Here is an 18,726-nt window from a genome sequence, read left to right as displayed (position 1 = left end):
ATCATGTTTAGTGGCCACATTAGTGGCTTCCTCAAGCCAAAAGTATAATAAAATTCAATATTTTTTACCACTTCATTTGTGAATGTGATACTGTAGTTAAGCTGCTGCCTGTCAAGAAGATGCCAGAAGTTTGCCACTGGAATTTCCCCCCCAAAGGCTCTTGTTAAGATAGGGCATTTTTTGAGGCGGACAGATCACGAGGTCAAGAGATTGAGACCATCCTAGCCAACATGGTGAAACCCCATCTCTACTAAAAATACAAAAATTAGCCAGGCATGGTGGCAGGTGCCTGTAGTCCCAGCTACTCAAGAGGCTGAAGCAGGAGAATTGCTTGAACCTGGGAGGCAGAGGTTGCAGTGAGCCAAGATCGTGCCACTGCACTCCAGCCTGGTGACAGAGCGAGACTCCATCTCAAAAAAATAAATAAATAAAATAAAAATAGGGCATTTTTAAGAACAAATGAAACAAAGAAATAGAAATCTATTGATGCACAGAAGAGCACAAATGCTCGACAGCTATAAAGCTATTCCATCTAGCGTTTGTGCCATTCCTTATACCGTCCATACAAAAAACAAATGCAAGAGCTCCACTTAAATTTCAAAAGCATCAGGCCTATCAATTGAGGAAGGCCCATTTCCTTCAGTTATTACGTCTTTCTTGACTGCTCTAAAGAAAGGGCAGATTTAACACCGTGGAATCCTAAAAGCAGTTGCAATGACCATTAAGAAAAAGAACAATTTTCTAAAGATGCTCCCAATGCGACAGATGTGCTTATGACAAATCCTGACTTTCCAAGAACAGCAGAGTGCGTATATACCTTGGGACTATTTCTCTAAAAGCCCAGTAGCCTGGACGTTCATTTTGGAAGGAAACCTGGTGGACATAAATATACCTGACCACACCACTACTCCCTGATCAGCCCCCACCATGTGTGTATGGAAGACAACACACCTTTTGGGCAGAAAGACTGATTCTTAAAAATTAACAAGTCAATAGCCAAGATATGGAATCAACCTAGGTGCCCATCAATGGATGAATGTATAGGAAAATGTGGTTTATACATACATACATACATACATACATACATACATACATACATGCATACATTGGAATACTATTCAGCCTTAAAACAGAAGGAAATCCTGCCATTTGCAACAACACAGATGAACTTGAAGGACATTGTGTTATGGGAAATAAGCCAGGCACAGAAAGACAAATACCACATAATCTCACTCATGTGGAATCTAAAAAAATTGAGCTCGTAAAAGCAGAGAGTAAAACAGTTACCAGGAAAGGGAAGCAGGGAGAGATTGGGGAGGTGTTAGTCAAAGGATTCAAAATTTCAGTTAGTCAGAGGGAATAAATTCAAGCAATCATGGCTGAGTGTGGTGCCACATGCCTGTAATCCCAGCACTTTGCGAGGTCGAGACAGGATTGCTTGAGGCCAGAATGGGCAACAAAGTGATACGCTATCTCTACAAAAAAAATTAAAAAATTAGTCAGGTATGGTGGTGCACACCTGTAGTCACTGTTACTCAGGAGGCTGAGGCAGCAGGATCACTTGAGCCCCTGAAGTTGAGGCTGCAGTGTGAGCCATGATCACGCCACTGCACTCCAGCCTGGGCGACAGAACAAGACCCTGTGTCAAACAAGAAAAGAAAAGAAACCAAATCTATTGTACATCATGGTGACTATGGTTAACAACAATAAATTGTATATCTGAAAATTGCGAAGAGAGTAGATTTTAAATATTCTTACCAAAAAAGTATGTGAGGTATCAGATATGCTAATTAGCTTGATTTAGCCATTCCACAATGTATACAACATATATCTATCAAAACATCATGTTGCATACAATAAACATATACAATTTTTATTTGTCAGTTTAAATAATTTCTTTAAAAAGTGCTGAGCATAGTTTGGTGTTGCCGTCGGGGGCTCAGGATCAGTGTGATGGACCTCACCATTGGATGTCCCACTTTTCCTCATTCTTTCCTGTCAGTCTAGTTACCCCATCTCCCAACATCACTGTTCTGTTGCTAATAGCCCTTCCTCTCTTGTGCCATCCTATTGAATGCTTTTAACATGCTATTGATGGGCACAGCAGATGACCCAACTTGTCAGCAACTGTATTTTACATGAAAATCAACCTCATGGACTTGAAAGCTTTATAAAAATCTATTTTAGGTGCAACAAGTCTCTTTTGTTTAATTCTAGTACTTTTTTTTTTTTTTGAGGCAGGGTCTTGCTCTCTTACCCAGGATGGAGTGCAGTGGTACAATCATGGCTCACTGCAGCCTCTACCTCCTGGGCTCAAGTGATCCTCCCACCTCAGCCTCCTGAGTAGCTGGGACTACAGACATGCACCAGCACACCTGGATATTTTTGTACTTTTTGTAGAGATGAGATTTCGTCATGTTGCCTAGGCTGGTCTTGAATTCCTGCGCTTAAGCGATCCTCCTGTTTCGGCTTCCCAAAGTGTTGGGATTACAGGTGAGAGCTACTGTACCTGGCCTAATTCTAGCAAATTTCTAAAATATACCTAAACCTACAAGGCTGAGGGAAGTGAAGGATTCACAGAATAATTTATGTAGAAGAGATGACAAATAATTTGGTTCTAACCTTCTTACTTTACATTCGAGCAAACTGAGCTCAGAAAGATTTAATGACTCCTCAGATGAAGAGTTATTGTTAATAAACTGTGTTCAGCAGAGTTTGCATGGTTTAAGCCAACAATCACTGTAACATCTTTTATTTTATTATTGTTATTTTTTGAGACAGGGTCTCACTCTGTCACCCAGGCTAGAGTGCAGTGGTGCAAGCATAACTCACTGTAGCCTTGAGTGATTCTCCTGCCTCAGCCTCTCTAGCAGCTTGGGACTACAGGTGTGCACCACCACACCTGGCTAATTTTTTAGTTTGTTTTTTTTTTTTTTTTTTTGTAGAGACAGGGTCTTGCTATGTTGCCCAGGCTGGTCTTGAACTCCTGGCTTCAAATGGTCCTCCTGCCTTGGCCTCCCAAATACTATAAAATCTTAACTACATCCATAGAAGGAATTTCTGGTTACTAAAAATAATACATTTTATGCTTGGTACAGTTTCTCTAAATTCCCCTGCTCTTTATTAAAACTTATTTAATCACGTCTATACTTATTTACATACTTTTTTTCCCCATCCTGACAAGTCACAGAATCTTGAGGTTAAGGGTCCTGGTCCTATTATTATTATTATTATTATTATTATTATTATTATTATTATTTTGAGACAGTCTCACTCTGTTGCCCAGGCTGGAGTGCAATGGCACAATCTTGGCTCACTGCAACCTCCACCTCCTGTGTTCAAGTGATTCTCGTGCCTCAGCCTCCCGAGTAGCTGAGATTACAGGGACGTGCCACCACACCCAGCTAGTTTTTTTTTTTTTGTATTTTTAGTAGAGACAGGGTTTTACCATGTTGGCCAGGCTGTTCTCAAATTCCTGACCTCAAGTGATCCACCCACCTCGGCCTCCCAAAGTGCTGGGATTACAGGCCTATTCATTTTTATATATAGCCCAACAACTTAAACATAAAATATACTTTGTATTTTTTCCTTGTCAAAGGAAATCAAAATGTATATGGAAATTAGTAAATGAACATTTAAAGAATCCAACTTAGGAACTGCTACTGGGAAATGTGTTTATGAAATGCATTTTTATTTTTATTTATTTTTAGAGGTGGGGTCTTGCTCTGTTGCCTAGGCTGGAGTGCGGTGGCTTGATCATAGCTCACTGCAGATTTCAACCTCTGGGCTTAAGAGAGTAGTCCCCACCTTAGCCTCTTGCATAGCTGGGACTACAAGGCTCAATCCACTTCACCTGGCCATTTTCATCTTTATTTAAGAAAGCCAGATGCTTGCATTAGCCACAAGAATCCAGTTTTTAAAAATGCATGATGGAGGATAACTCAGAATCATATGAATGGGGTTATTATAAATACAAAAAATAGCTGAAGACTTTCAGTGAAAGATAGCATCCTTTGGGAGTAAAATGCCAATGATGTCCCTTAAGAAGCTAAGTAATGAAGTGAATACGCCTCTTACGAGTTGTTGGATTTTTAGAAAATAAATGTTCAGTACTTTTGTTTCATGTTTTTATAAACAAAAAGACCCAACAAGTGACAGTTAATAGGATATGAACTGAGGACAAAAATGCTAGCTCACATTTACTGAGAATTACTGCATTCCAGACGGCATACCAAGTACCTTGTATTATTATATGTTATACGTACGTTGCAATAGTTATACAACTAAACACTCCATTATAATGTATTATAATACTACAATGAACTTAGTTTTTAAGAAATCGATATTTTTCCCTGTCCAAAATGTTGCTATCTTCCATTTACATTTAAGTAGTATTTATCAAATCTATTACTACCAGTCACAATGCTAGTTGCTTTACAGAGATTTAAATATTACTTCGTTATCCTTTATGGTCTCAGTCATCACATAGAGTCACATTTTTTTTAGAAGAAGAACCACCTGGCTCAGAGCAGTGGCTCATGCCTAGAATCCCAGCACTTTGGGAGGCTGAGGCAGGCAGATTACTTGAGCCCAGGAGTTCAAGACCAGCTTGGGCAACATGGTGAGACTCAGTCTCTACAAAAAATTCAAAAATTATCCGGGTGTGGTGGTGTGTGCCTATAGTCCAGCTACTTGTGAGGCTGAGGTGGGAGGATTGTATGAGCCTGGGAGGTGGAGGCTGCAAGTGAGCTCTGATCGTGCCACTGCTCTCCAGCCTGGGAGACAGAGTGAGACTCTGTCTCAAAAAAGAAAAAAAGAACCACCCCTCATTGTAAATAAATTAGTCATTTAACAAAATTTTATTTCATTCAACCCCTTTTGCAGAAAGAGAAAATAAAGCCTTAAAAAAATGCCTAAGTGTATGTAAACACCTAGGAACAGGTGAGATACAAACAAAACTTCTTCAGTTTGACAGATTGTCATGACATTATATTCCAGGAAGTTCTGAATCAGACACATTCTTCAGTTTTGTGATTTAAAAAAATCAAAATAATTACTGACTGTGCAGTGCAGATGCCTAACACAGGGGTGGTAGGTGCTTTCCTAACTAGGGTGCTGGGATACAAGCTACAGCAGGAGAGGCTGGCTCTTGGTGGGGGTACAAGTCAGTACAGTACAGGACTAGCGGCAGAGTCGCTTAACCAGCTGCTGAGCTTCCTGCACAAAGAGGCCCCCAAAGCTGGGACCATCTAACCCGGCCATTTCCTTTCAACTTACCATCTTCCAGCTCCTGCCCCAGCGCTCTCTTGAAAGGCACTTTCTAGATTCCTTCCTTTTGCCAAACTCTGTGGTCTTTCCATTGCCAGTATCCTAAGGTTACCAGATTTAAAAATAAAAATAGAGTGCCCATTTAAATGTGGATTTCAGATAAATAATAAATGATTTTAAAATATAAGTAATAGGTACGCCATGTTTTTAAAGCGCAGTAGCGTGATCAGAGCTCACTGCAGTCTCAAACTCCTGAGCTCAAGGGATCCTCCCACCTCAGCCTTTCAAGTAACTAGGACTACAGGGGCATGCCACCATGCCCAGCTAATGAAGAAATGCATTTTTTTGTGGAAATGAGATCTTGCTATATTGCCAGGCTGGTCTTGAATTATTGGTCTCAAGTAACCCTCCTGCCTCGGCCTCCAAAAGTGCTGGGACTCCCGGTGTTTGCCACCACACCTGGCCCTTAGTGTGTCATGCTAATACTATTTAAACTTATATATAAGATATATGTTGTTTATCAGAAATTCAAATTTAGTTTCAGGCTCTGAATTTCGTCTGGCACCCCTACTTCATTCTCTTTGTGTTCCCCATGGTGCATGACCCCTTGGCCTCCGACCCTCTGTGAAATGCTCTTCCATTGGGTTGTATCATATCCATCACATGCTTTTCCTTTTCTGCTCTTCTGCCTGCTTTGGTGACTTCCAGCCAGCGTGGGGATCGTTACAGTGCATCCCTCCGCCTTTGCTTTGATCTTGGTAAGCCTTCTCCTAGTCAGGTCCATCTATTTCTATCACTTAAATCAGTGGTTCTCAAAGTGTGATCCTGGAGTTGCAGCAGCAGCACCACCTGCAAACTACACAGAAATGCAAATTCTCAGACTTAGAGAATCAGAACTTCTGGAGTGGGCCCAGAAATCCATGTTTTAAGAAACTCTCTAGTGTTTCTGATGCAAGCGAAAGTTTTTGAGGCACTGGGTAAAATGATCATTTCCATGCTGTTGCCTCCCAAATCTTTTTTTTTTTTTTTTTTTTTTTTGAGACGGAGTCTCGCTCTGTCGCCCAGGCTGGAGTGCAGTGGCTCAATCTCGGCTCACTGCAAGCTCCGCCTCCCGGGTTCACGCCATTCTCCTGCCTCAGCCTCTCCGAGTAGCTGGGACTACAGGCGCCCGCCACCACGCCCGGCTAATTTTTTGTATTTTTAGTAGAGACGGGGTTTCACCGTGGTCTCGATTTCCTGACCTCGTGATCCGCCCGCCTCGGCCTCCCAAAGTGCTGGGATTACAAGCGTGAGCCACCGCGCCCGGCCGCCTCCCAAATCTTTATGGTGAGCCCTGACTTCATACCCAAACTTCTCTCTAGAATTTCAAGGTGGAGTATTTTGGGGAAAGTTAATATGTGAGAGAAAAAAATGCTGTATGGCCAAAAAGAGTTTATATAGTATTGCAACATTTTCTTAAAAGTATTTAAGTGGTCAGGCATGGTGGCTCACGCCTATAATCCCAACATTTTGGGAGGGCAGATTGCTTGAGTTTAGGAGCTTGAGAACAGCCTGAGCAACATGGCGAAACCTCGTCTCTACAAAAAAATTAAAAAATTATCTGGGTGTGGTGGTGTGCACCTGTAGTCCCAGCTACTCAGGAGGCTGAAGTGAGAGGATCACCTGAGTCGGGGAGGCTGAGGCTGCAGTGAGCCGTGGTTGTGCCACTGCACTCCAGCATGGGTGACAGAGTGAGACCGTATATCAAAAAAAAAAAAAAAAAAAAGAGTATTTGGCCATCAGGACCTATTTGCAGGAGCCTGTGGAAAATGCAACAACAGAACTTTTCCAGCTGGATGGCTTCTTTGGAACCACAAAGTAGTCCCCCTTATCCATTGTTTTGCTTTCTGAGCTTTCAGTTACCTGTGGTCGACCATGGTCCAAAACTATTAAATGGAAAATTCCAGAATTAAACAGTTGTTTTCAGTCGAGCGTGCCCTGAGTAGTGTGGTGAAATCTTATGCCATCCCGCTCTGTACCACCTGGGACATAAACCAGCATCACCTGGGAATTCAATAGAAATACAGATTCTTGGGCCCCACCCCAGACCTGCTAACTCCAAAACCCTCTGGGGGGATGCCCAGCAATCTGTGTCTTAACACGTCCTCCAGGTGATTCTGATGCAGGCTGAAGTTTGAGAACCACTGACCCAGAGAATTAGTGTGGGGAATAAAAAGCCTTTTAACCCTTAGTACACAGGTGTGCACTATTTAAAAAGTGTGTAGTGTTTTCCTAAGGTGGCCAGTAGAGTCGGCCTCTCTCCCCTCCTCTGTAGTGTACACCAGAGAGGGACAGGTTGAGTGATCGCCACAGAGCATTCCTGTGGAGCCTGTGCCCTGTGTGCTCAGAAGAGGAAACGCTGAATTCGAAGGCTGCTCATAGAAGACTAGGGGCTCTGTAATAGTTAGGGTTTGGAATCCTTAGAAATTGGGCTCATAATTAAATATTGCATCCCATCTATGTTTAAGTAATGCCACTTTTAAAACACTAAACCTAAGCTGGGCATGGTGGCTTATGCCTATAATCCCAGTACCCTGGGAGGCTGAGGTGGGAGGATCGATTGAGGCCAGGAGTTGGAGACCAGCCTGGGCAACATAATAAAACCCTATCTCTTAAAAAAATTTTTTTTTAATTAGCTAGGTATGATGATGATGTGTGCCTATAGTCCTAGCTACTTGAGAGGCTGAGGTGGGAGGATTGCTTGAGCCCAGCAGATTGAGGCTAAAGTGAGCTATGATCAAGCCACTGCACTCCAGCCTGGGTGACAGAGGAAGACCCTGTCTCTAAAACAAAACAAAACACACTAGACCTGTGCAACCACTAAAATTTGCTTCCATATACTGGCAAATGTCATTATGACATGAGTAGAAAGGGTCAGGAGAGGGCATGTTTGAATTTTCAACACCACTAGCATGTTGCCTGTGTCTCTTTGAGAACTTGGCACAGGGAACTCTTGGATCCCAGTGGATATTGTGCAATAGCTCTTTGAACATTTCCTTCAGAAATGGAAATGTCTCACATAAAAAAGAGGAGGAACATCCAGACAGATAGTGCAAACCTGATGTTCTGCACTTCCATCTGATCTAAATGGTGAATCCATGTTAGTCTAGATGACACGTATACACATTTCAAACAGAGAATGCCATTAGAAAGTTGATTGATTTTTACATCATCACATGGACTGGTTTTTCTGGTGTATTGTATTATACACGTCTGGCACTTAGCAGTTGCTTGGTAAATATTTGCCATGGGAATGAATGAAATACAAACCCTTTTCCAAGGTTGGCAGCTCACCTAACAAAAGCGGTTCTGCCTGCAGAAGGGAGAGGGGGCTCAAAGAGAAGTGGCTGGAATGCCAGCACGGGTCTCTGTTGGGGTGGAGGGAGTGGCTGGTCCGTAGCCTCCATGATTACCACCCTGGGTCGGGTGGGTAGGGAGCCCTGGACTGGAAACCAGAGCTCAGTGATTCTCCTGCTCCAGTGATTCGCTGACTTGGAGCCAGTTGTCGGTGTAAGAACAGAGAAAAACTTTAGATCTTAGAACAACTTTTTAAACATTTTCCACCTGACCCACAGTTAGAATACATTTATTTTGTGAACCGGGAAAGACACCAACCAAAACATAATTGAAACAAAAGTTTCACAGCACAATAGTTACCTTATTACATGTGATGCATAATGGACTGTATTCTTGTCCACGCTGTTCCATTAAAGAAAAATGTGACACACTTACTGATTTCACAGTCCACTAGTAGGCTGAGACCACACGAGAATCCTGAAGGAAGGGATGGCCTTCAGGCCCTCCATCTCAGGTACCATCCGGGAAGGGAAGGGTGATCCTCCCTATGCCCACACCTGGAAACATGCTTAAAGTCCCAGGAAAGTGTCATGTAAATCCTTGTTTCCTAGATTCTGAATGAGAAAGCTCCAAAGAGAAGTCTTTGCTTCTACATTTAGAATATTATACATGAGCCAGGTGTGGTGGCTCATGCCTGTAATCCCAGCACTTTGGGATGCTGAGGCAGGAGGATTGCTTGAGGCCAGGAGTTTGAGACCAGCCTGGGCAACACAGCAAGACCTCAACTTTACAAAAAACTAAAAAATTAGCCAGGCATGGTGGTGCGTGCCTGTAGTCCTGCCTACTGGGGAGGCTGAGGTGGCAGGATGGTTCGAACCCAGGAATTTAAGGTTACAGTGAGCTATGATTGTGCCAGTGCACTCCAGCCTGGGCAACAGGGCGAGATCCTGTCTCTAAAAAAAATAAAATATTATATACATCTCAATAAGGTTCTTTGCTGTGACCTTCCCTAGGGAGGTGGCCACTCCTGACTGCTCCAGAGAGGAGCTCCCATGAGCAGAAGGACTGTGGCAGCTGCTGTACTTAGTGCTACCAAGCAGAGAGTTATGGAGGCTCCAGGCTGGTACCTCCATTGTCAGAACCCCTACATCAGTGCTCCCCAAAGTATTTCTCACTCCATGAGATTTTACTAAGTGTTCTTGGGGAGGGAAGATGGGGAGTTGGTTCTGTGATAAAATAAGTCAAGGAAATGTTTGTTGAGACAACTTCTCAGAGCCTCTGACATGCTATGTTGTGTTATGTGTGTGAAATGTTTAGGGTGTGGTGGGGGGAACACAATGTGGTATTTTCCTGCCATATTTAACCCCAGAACCATTTTTTCCAATAATCCCTGGAAATCTGCAGAACACAGTTTAGGGAATGCTTCTTGAAGTGACTGCAACCTGCTTCTTCCACTAGCTAGGAGAAAAAGCAAACGAGAGACTTCATTCCTGTGCCAATTGTGGACCGGGCTGGGGACTGAGCTAGGGCTTTGGCTAAGAAAATGAGAAGGCAACAGAACTTTGAGTGCATGTCGGGCAGACCCTTGTTATTGATGTATTAATCTTTTGTAGTTTTAACTATTCAAAAGAGACTATGGTGGCCTGTGGCGGAAAGTAATTTAGACATTCACCGAAGCCATCCAAACTGTGGGCTGTGAAGCAGAGACATCAAGTCAGTGAATCAATGGAGCTGCCTCTCCAGCCTCCAAGTCTCAATGTGACTTTATGTCTATCTGTCATTATAACTCTGAAGTTATAGCATTTGTCACTTTTCTGGTATTTGTAGATTTGAAGATTCATGAAGGTCTCAGGACAAATTCCTCATACAAATCAAGATCCTATTGTAATTTAGGTTTGAATTTATCAATCTGAAAGCCCCCCAAAAGGTCCCGTGTACAACTGTGAAAGCTGTACCCTGCCCACATCTTGGGGGTGCCATTCATACAGAAGGTGGTGTGAGTGAAGCCCTTTGGAGCTGAGTGACAGCACTAACCCTCTAAAAATATTTGTGTTTTAAACTGTAAAAAACAAAACAAAGTTACAGAGTTGTTGATCAGAATGTCCAGTGAGTTCTCTTTCACTCTTGACTAAATCCATTGGCTGCCATTTTTCAGTATGGACAGCATCTTGGCTTGGGAGTAGGTGAGCAACTTAAACACTGGATTCAGATTCCCGCTCACCAGCTCCTGTTTGGGCAATCCAAGACTCACTTCCAAAACAGGAATGTTGACGACAGCACTCACCCCACCAAGCTGAGGTGAGATAAAGCATATTAAATAGCTCTTTACAAATGTCATTTGTAGTCACTGGAGAAAGCCATGTCCTGCTGAGCTCTCTACTCTCAAATGTTGATGCCCAAAGTTTGCCACCCCATGGCCAGTGGCACTGGGAAGGTCCCATGGGCAGTGTGAAGGAGAAGTGGGTTGCAACACAATTGCTTAGTACTTCTGAAAGAGGCTATTATTGTGCCTAAACTTTATGACTTGCTGTGATCTGGAGAGAGGTGGGACCCCTGAACACTGGAGTCTACCCAGAATTCCTTTTACTTCTAAAAGTTTTTGCAGCCATACATAGGTATTAAATCATTTCTTGGATCAAAACTGTCATTATCCTGGTTCCTTGTAGATGTACTGTTATATTTACATCCAAAACTTAAAAGTAAAATACATTCATGATCTCAGAGGTGGCAGTTTTGGGGCAGCATCTCTGTGTATCATTTAACTGTAAAATGAACAATCATCTTTCCGAAGAGTAGGAGAATGAGGACTTCATGAAACCATCACACAAGAGCACACTTTGAGATGTGGGATTTCATGATGGTAAAATCGACATCCCTTAGAAGGTACGTGGGAAGGAAACTAGAAAGGTTGGCACAGTTACATTTCATACGTTGGTTAAATAAATCATGCGGTCTATTTCTTAACCAACTGGCACAACTGCAACCCTCTTTCCATTCTTCTTAACAGGATCTGTTCCTCACTTTCAGTCTTTATTTCTCTACACATCTGTTTTCCCCGAAGTCTTAGAACTGCGAGAGGAGCCTGGCTTGGCCGTGCTGGTTACCCCGTCGTCTTCACGTTAGCGCTTGTCTCGGTGTAGCCCGCCGTGTCTCCTCCAGTGTCCCCTGCAACTTCCCCCGCAGTGTCCCTGCTTTTGCGCAAGCCTCTCGGCTTGGACTTCCTTGCGAGCAGCAGTTTACAGGCCGCCGCTCTGTACTTCTTTGAAATGAGGTTGTAAAGGATTGGGTTGATAGATGCGCTCAGATAGAAAAGTTGCAGAGCGACGATGTTAAAGTACTGAGAGAAGTACATCATCCGCGAATCTTCCGTGTTTATGTAAATGATTCTGCCAACGTGGAAAGGCAACCAGCAAACTATAAACGCCAGAACCACCATCACTGCAATATAAGACACAGCACCGGGATTAAAAAAGCATTGGGAAGCAAATAAACCCCCCACTCCCACAAGGAACCATCTGCAATAACAAGTAACAGCAAAATAAATTAGAGAAAACTTCTACCTAGCCAGATCCTCAGCCCAGAAAAAAATGACCAGGCTGCAGGCTGCATGGATATTTGCTTTAAGACTGCATAGTAGGCTCCTATATGTGTTATCAAGGCTGGACATAAACCAGAAGGAGCAATTTCTCTGAACAAGCCGCCTTGGCAGGCTTCCTTCCACAAACCCACTTCGGAGACAAGTTTTCTGTTCTCTGTTGAAAAGAATTCTACAATAGGTCTGCACAATCTTTACTTTTTGATACGAGCAAGGTTTACTTTAGCCTTCAGCATCACTTAACATTAAATAAAAAATTTTAGCTTAATGAAATCTCCCTCGTCTTCTCAAGAGCACTGTGGGGACCCCTCATCTGTGGCATCTAACAGGTGGTTGGATTAAGAATTACCAACTCTCCTTTCTGGTCTCAGAGGCTCTGGAAAAGCACTGCTGGTTACTGAATCGAATCCGGGGATCCCACCCTCAAAGCGCCCTGGGGTCCCCCAGTGCTCCTGGGGGACAGGACATGGTTTTCTCGGGGGACGGGAAGTACGGACGGGTGGAGGCTGGAATCGAAATAGGAAAGGAAGCTGGAAGCGGCGCCCAGAGCTGGGCGAGCAGGGGAAGGGGACCCCGCGTTTGCGCGGCCCCCGGCGGGGCGGACTGCAGGCAGATGTCTTTGGAACCAGGGTGGCTCCACTTACGCAGGACGCGGACGGTCTGCTGGTGGCCTCTCTCCCGCCCCGAGGCGGCCAGGCCTCGCAGCGGCCGCCGGCTGCTCCACAGCTCCCGCCCGATGAGCCCGTAGAGGATGCTGAGGCACAGAAAGGGCAGGAAGAAGTAGGCGGTGGTGACCCACAGCATGACACGCAGCGCGCCCAGCTGCGCGGGGCTCGGCCGGCATTCGCGGCTGAACAGCGCCGCGACCTCTGCGGTCTCGGGCCCCGACGGCGGGGACGGCGGTGGCGCCCGAGAGAGCCAGAGGGGCGGCGACGAGGCGAGAGGCGAGGAGGCGAGCCGCACGGTGCCATTGAGGCCCGGAACCACGGAGATGCCGGGGTCCTGCTCGACGCCCACCAGGAACAAGAAGGGCCCGGCAGAGAGCAGCGCCACAGCCCAGAGCACAGCGATGAGCGCGCGGACGCGGCGCCGGGTGACCAGTACGCGGGCGCGGAGCGGGCGGCAGATGGCCAGGTAGCGCTCGACGCTGAGCGCCGTCATGTGCAGCAGCGTGGCGTAGGTGCAGCCCTCGCCCACGTAGAGGGACAGGCGGCAGAGCAGCGGCCCGAACACCCAGGGCCGCGAGCGCCAGAGGCGGTACAGGTCGAAGGGCAGCCCGAGCAGGATGAGTAGGTCGGACACGGCCATGCTACCCAGGTACAAGTTGGTGGTGGTCTGCATGTCCCGGTAGCGCCCGATCAGCAGCACGGTCACCACGTTGCCGCTCACCCCGACGGCGAACAGGCCCAGGCACACGGCGGTCACCGGCACCAGCGCCCCCAGGGGAAAGAGCGAGCAGCGGCGCTCGTCGCAAGGCGGCAGCGCGGCCCACTGCGGCTCCCGTGCGCCCTCGGGGCCGTCGCTGCCGTTCCAGGGGCTGCCCATGGGTGCTCCGCGCGGCCGCCGCGTCCCAGGTTGGGCTGGGAGCCTGGCGCGTGGTCCCTGTCTGTGAGCGCCTCTTTTCCCAGCCCGCGCGCTGCGGGCGCGGCCGGTCAGACGGCGGAGCGCTGCGCTGCAGGGCGCGGGAAGCGGCTCTGCGGGGTGGGCTCCGAGGCGCTCCCGAGCTGGCTGCGCGCAGTCTCCGCCCACGGCCGCGGCCCGCCCCGGCCCGGCCCTGCTCCCGCGCCCTCTCCTGGGCCCATGCAGTTCCAGGGCGCTTCCCTCTCCACCAACTGGAATACCCGGCGCCCTTAGCGCACGAGCCCCACCCGGTCCGGTGAGCGATGTCTGCACCCTAGAGAGCTTTGGTTACAGGACCCAGCACCGTACGGGCGCTTTTGTCAGTCTGGTACACAGGGCACCTTCGAAGGGATCTGGTCTGGTGGCTGGTAGCTGCCGCTTGATGGTGGAGGAGGGCTCACGGTAATCCTCAGGAAGCCATAATGCTAAATAATAGGAGGGGAGTGTAGACAAGAATCTAGAGCCTCTCCTGTCTAATCCTGGCTCTACCACCGAGTAACTGCGTAATCTTGGGCTAGTCCTGGGCTCGCCCAGCCCAGTTCTCCTCTTCTGTAAATTCGCGAGTGGTGGAGGGAGCTGACCATATAATTGACAAAATAATTTATTTTTTTTCTTTCTTTCTTTTTTTCTTCTTGAGACAGGGTCTCACTGTCGTCCAGGCTGGAGTGTAAGTGGCGCGATCACAGCTCACTGCAGCCTCGACCTCCCAGGCTCAAGCAGTCCTCCCACCTCAGCCTCCTGAGTAGCTGGGAGCACAGGAGCGCCCACGCCCCGGCTAAATTTTGTGTTTTTTATGTAGTCAGGGTTTCGCCATGTTGGCCAGCCTGGTCTCGAACTCCTGACCCCAGGTGGTCCACCCGCCTCGACCTCCCAAAGTGCTGGGATTACAGGCGTGAGCCACCGCGCCCGGCCGTGACCAGATAATTTCAAGGATCCGTGAGCATGTTTACTTATTATAAAGAACAAGACACATATTTACGTGGACACTAGAGAACTTTCACATGTGATATGTCTTTCTTATGTACAACATGTTTTATAAACTTAAAAAACTAGAGGATTTGTCAACACCGGAAAGAAAGAAAATTGGGGAAAGGGGCTAAAACGGATGTAAGCGTCTGTTCAGTGTGGTCTTAATAACAATAGCTAACACTTACTGAGAATTTAGATGGATCTGGCCCTGTGCTCTCCATCTAATCCTCATGGCCTGGGGCGCTCCTTTCGCCCATGAACAAAGCGAGTCTCGCTTGAGATCAAGCAGGCAGTAAGAGGCGGGACTGGGATATGGGCTCTGGTCGGCCTAATCCCAGAGCTTGCAAGCCTGACGTCCCACTCACTGCCCAGCCCCACCCCCTCAGTGGCTTAAATCCTCAACCTCTTCTCTCGATCCTCGATTCTGGACCTGACACCTGGCTTTGCCTAGGACAAGCTTCTCCTGCAGTTCTCTCTCACATGCAGACTGTGAGCTTGGAGGAGGGACACCTGTCGCCTCCCTCATCGCTGCTGTTTCCAGCGGTCCTAAAACCGCCCTCCCCAGCGCTTTCCCCCGTGGTCACCCGCAGTCCCTGAGGACCAGGTGCCTGCGCTCTCTTTCAAGCACTGCATCTGCGGCCGTTCACACCCATGGCGAGTCTTGGAATGCCTTGGCCTCTAGTTTGTTGACCTCCTTTCCACCTATGACCTTGCTCTGCACCCGATCTCAGCCGCGCCTGTCGACGGACCTTACACCTCACGGTTGCCAGGGTCTGCCAGCCTTCCTCTACCTCCACTTCAGTCAGCCCTCTTTCTGACCTCCGCCTGCTCTCTTTTTAGCTCTCTTCCCCTAGCACCTCAGTTCCGGTAATCCTTCAACCCACTGCGACCTCCATCGGTGGCTCCTCCTTCCTTTTCCCGGTCCCTTGCCTGCCCCATGTCTTCACTTTCTTCCTTTACCCAACGTAAATTCCACGGGCAGTCGCCATCACTCCCACACAGACGCCCTCGACTCCCTTGCTCTTTTCTCCATTGTCAGCCTCGTCCATCCACCAAGAGCATCACCACCCTGGTGAAGCCGAATTCCCTGCCTACTCCTTGCGTGCTCTCACATGGCGTTGTTTCACTTGAAAGCACAACCTCTAGCGGGGTGCTTCGTTCCCCCGGCCTTCCCAACTCTCATCTGACCTCATTTACTCTCCCACCACCAGGCTACTGGTTTATACCCCCTCCTCTCTCCTTAGACCCAACACCCCCCCACCCCCTCCTTTGGGAGGTTTCCTTGCAGCCTGTTTCTCTGAAGATAACTACCACACCCCCAACCTCCGCTCACGCTCCCCTGGGACAGTTGGTGGTACTTGCAGCTGAAGTCAGCTCTGCCCCTTAAGCGCTCCTTTCTCCTCCTCCAGACATCACTGCGTCAATTTTCTTTCTCTCTCTCGTCATCAGATTTTCTCTTCTGGATCATTTTCATGCAAAACTCCTCAAAATAGTTTCTGTACTCACGGTTTCCACTTTTTCTCCCTCCCTGTCTCCTCCGCCTAGGCAGAGAAAATGTAATTTCTTCATTTGTAGTTGATTTGATTTTCCCCTGTGCTCTCAACAAGAGAAATGAATGCTCTAGCCTGGGTAAGGCATGGTCCAGGCGGATCAGTTAAGCAGCCCCTCTGGGCAGTGTTCAGTTCTCTCAGACATCATGCCTTTCCTCAAGGTGGCCCAGGTGTACGGGGAGAGGGGTCAGTGGCTTAAAGCTAGAGGGAGAGGTCCTTATGAAGCTTCACGCCGGCTTCTGGGGTGTCAGGGGCTGGCATTTGCTAGACTCCAGTTCCATGTCCCCTTCCTGCTTGGTCACCAGTGGCTCTGCTAGCCTTGGGAGCAGGGGCCTGTGGCTAGTGAAGAGGTGGCTTCTTTCTTGGACTCAGATGATGCTTTCAGGAGCACTCGACATCTTCCCCATGGCTCTCATGGGCTGTGAATCCTTGAGTCTCTTTGGTTTTTCCCATTTGCTCCTTGGCCTGATGGACTACCCCAGCCTCTGCTGAAGGCTCCCTTATTCCCTTCCACACCCACCATGGTGGCACTGAGGCAGGCCCACTGCATCTGCAGTCAGCATCCTGGCTGTTGTGAATTACTCACCTCCATTCAGGCACTCCCTCTCTCTATTGTATTTTCTCCATATTGCTTATTATCAACTGACATGCTATTTAATTTACTTAGCTATTTGTTTATTATCTATCTCTATCTCCCAACATTATGTGCACCAGAAGGCAGGGCTTTAATCTACTGTGTTCACTGCTTTTTCCTTAGTGCCTGGCACAAAGTGAGAATTTAATAAATATTTGTTAACTTGGAGAATGAATGAGCTTCTGCAGAACCAGGTACCATTGTTTTCTTTACAATTCCTAGCCGTTAAAACAGTGCTCTGATTGTAGTGGGTGCTTAGTAAGTAGTCACTGATACTTCAGCTTAAGACAGAATACTGATATGGAGAGGTGGAGACCTAGCGGGCTTTTTTGATAACATTGCTACGCTGAGGTTCAAACATAACTTGGCCCTTACGACATATCTGAGCTCTTATGATGAGTTGGCATTCAATGTTTTAGGAAGGAATGGGACCAGATCTGTTTTCTACTTTGTGTTTCTGTAGACATTCACCAGCTTCCTGACTTTATAGTTCATCCAGTGAGAGGAAGAGGAAGTTCTCAGTAGACCGGGAGCATGGGCATCTCTCTTCTTTACTCTTTGAGTACCTCTCTGCCTGTAACTCATGTGGGGCAAGGGTGGGTCTAGGTTTGGCCCGGCTATGGCCTGCGTCCCCAGAGGCAAGAGGTTGGTGTCATCAATTGGCTCTTGGCCTCGGGCTGGAGGCCTCACTGGCTGGCTTTTGATGAATATAAAGGGATGGTCTGGATGAATATAAAGCTAATGCTTGCTGTGTGCAAGGCACTGTTCCAAGTACTTTCATATCTGAATGCATTTAATCCTCCACAGCAGTCCAAGGCAGCAGGTTCTTTTAGTATCTCTATGTTAGAGATGAGAAGAGCAAAGCACAGAGAAGTGACCCCAGGTCACTGGGACAGCCAGGAAGGGTGGTGCTGTCCACTTCCAGAGTCCATGGGCATAACCACTGTGCTGGGTGGCCTCTTGCTATATAGACCATAGCACCACCAGCTGCAGAGAATGCTAGGTTATCATCTGGATTCTGCTAGGAAAGTGTCTTCCAGTTTGTATCTCAGAAATCAGATTTTATGGGCAAATTGAAGAATCTGGAAAGTTGTGAGGAGCATTAAAATAGATCCATAACTTGTATAATAGTTTACTTATGGAAACTTGTGAACACTCCACAGGTTTTACACTCTTTTCCCCACATAAGAGCAAAGCATGAAGTTTGTAGAGATGGGGGTCTCCCTAGATTGCCCAGGCTGCTCTTGAACTCCTGGGCTCAAGTGATCCACCCTCCTCTGCCTCCCAAAGTGCTGGGAATACAGGTGTGAGCCATCGAGACTGGCCATTTCATAATGTTTTGAACCAACCTTTTACAATTGGGAAATTTCATGTAAAGTTCCGGATTGTCAGCATGATATCTTGGGCCTGGACAGACCAAATTCTTTAATAGCTCCCAAGGACATCCATAAAATATTGTTGTTAACCAGGCACATGCCGCAGGCTGAGAGGAGTGGTAACATCCAGGGAGGTGTGGGAGTTTGAGAAGGAAGCATTGTCTTGCAAAACTGGAAGCTGTGGCAGCTCTGAGCTCATGTTCCCCAAAGGCTGCCACCTGCAGCCTGTAGGCTGGTGCCACTCTGCAGGCACCCCACAGCTGTCACCACACAAAAGGCATCTGTGGCTTCACACTCAGCCCCTTCCTCATTCACATGACCCACTGGGTCCTCTAGACCCCAGGCACCAGGAAATGGTATCTTTAGTAAAATGCAGAG

At 47.1% G+C, this 18,726-nt stretch overlaps 1 protein-coding gene across 1 annotated transcript; it reads right to left on the bottom strand.

The window, feature by feature from the left end:
- Positions 1–11,704: 11,704 nt before the first annotated feature.
- On the bottom strand, positions 11,705–13,744 carry MLNR (motilin receptor). The gene is made up of 2 exons (XM_003270087.2): positions 12,844–13,744; positions 11,705–12,042 (listed from the first exon to the last, which is right to left on the bottom strand). The coding sequence occupies exons 1-2, from the start codon at positions 13,742–13,744 to the stop codon at positions 11,705–11,707; spliced, it is 1,239 nt and encodes a 412-aa protein (XP_003270135.2).
- Positions 13,745–18,726: the final 4,982 nt, after the last annotated feature.

This window comes from Nomascus leucogenys, chromosome 5, assembly GCF_006542625.1.
Source record: "Nomascus leucogenys isolate Asia chromosome 5, Asia_NLE_v1, whole genome shotgun sequence".
NCBI lineage: Eukaryota > Metazoa > Chordata > Mammalia > Primates > Hylobatidae > Nomascus > Nomascus leucogenys.
The sequence above is the reverse complement of the archived record's forward strand: the minus strand, read 5'-3'. Positions and strand labels throughout refer to the sequence as shown.

Excerpts from the sequence above, each read along its gene's own strand:
- MLNR (XM_003270087.2), bottom strand. The coding sequence starts at position 13,744 with ATGGGCAGCCCCTGGAACGGCAGCGACGGCCCCGAGGGCGCACGGGAG. Across the intron at positions 12,043-12,843 it reads GCAGACCGTCCGCGTCCTGC|TGATGGTGGTTCTGGCGTTT; the intron begins GTAAGTGGAGCC and ends CTTATATTGCAG.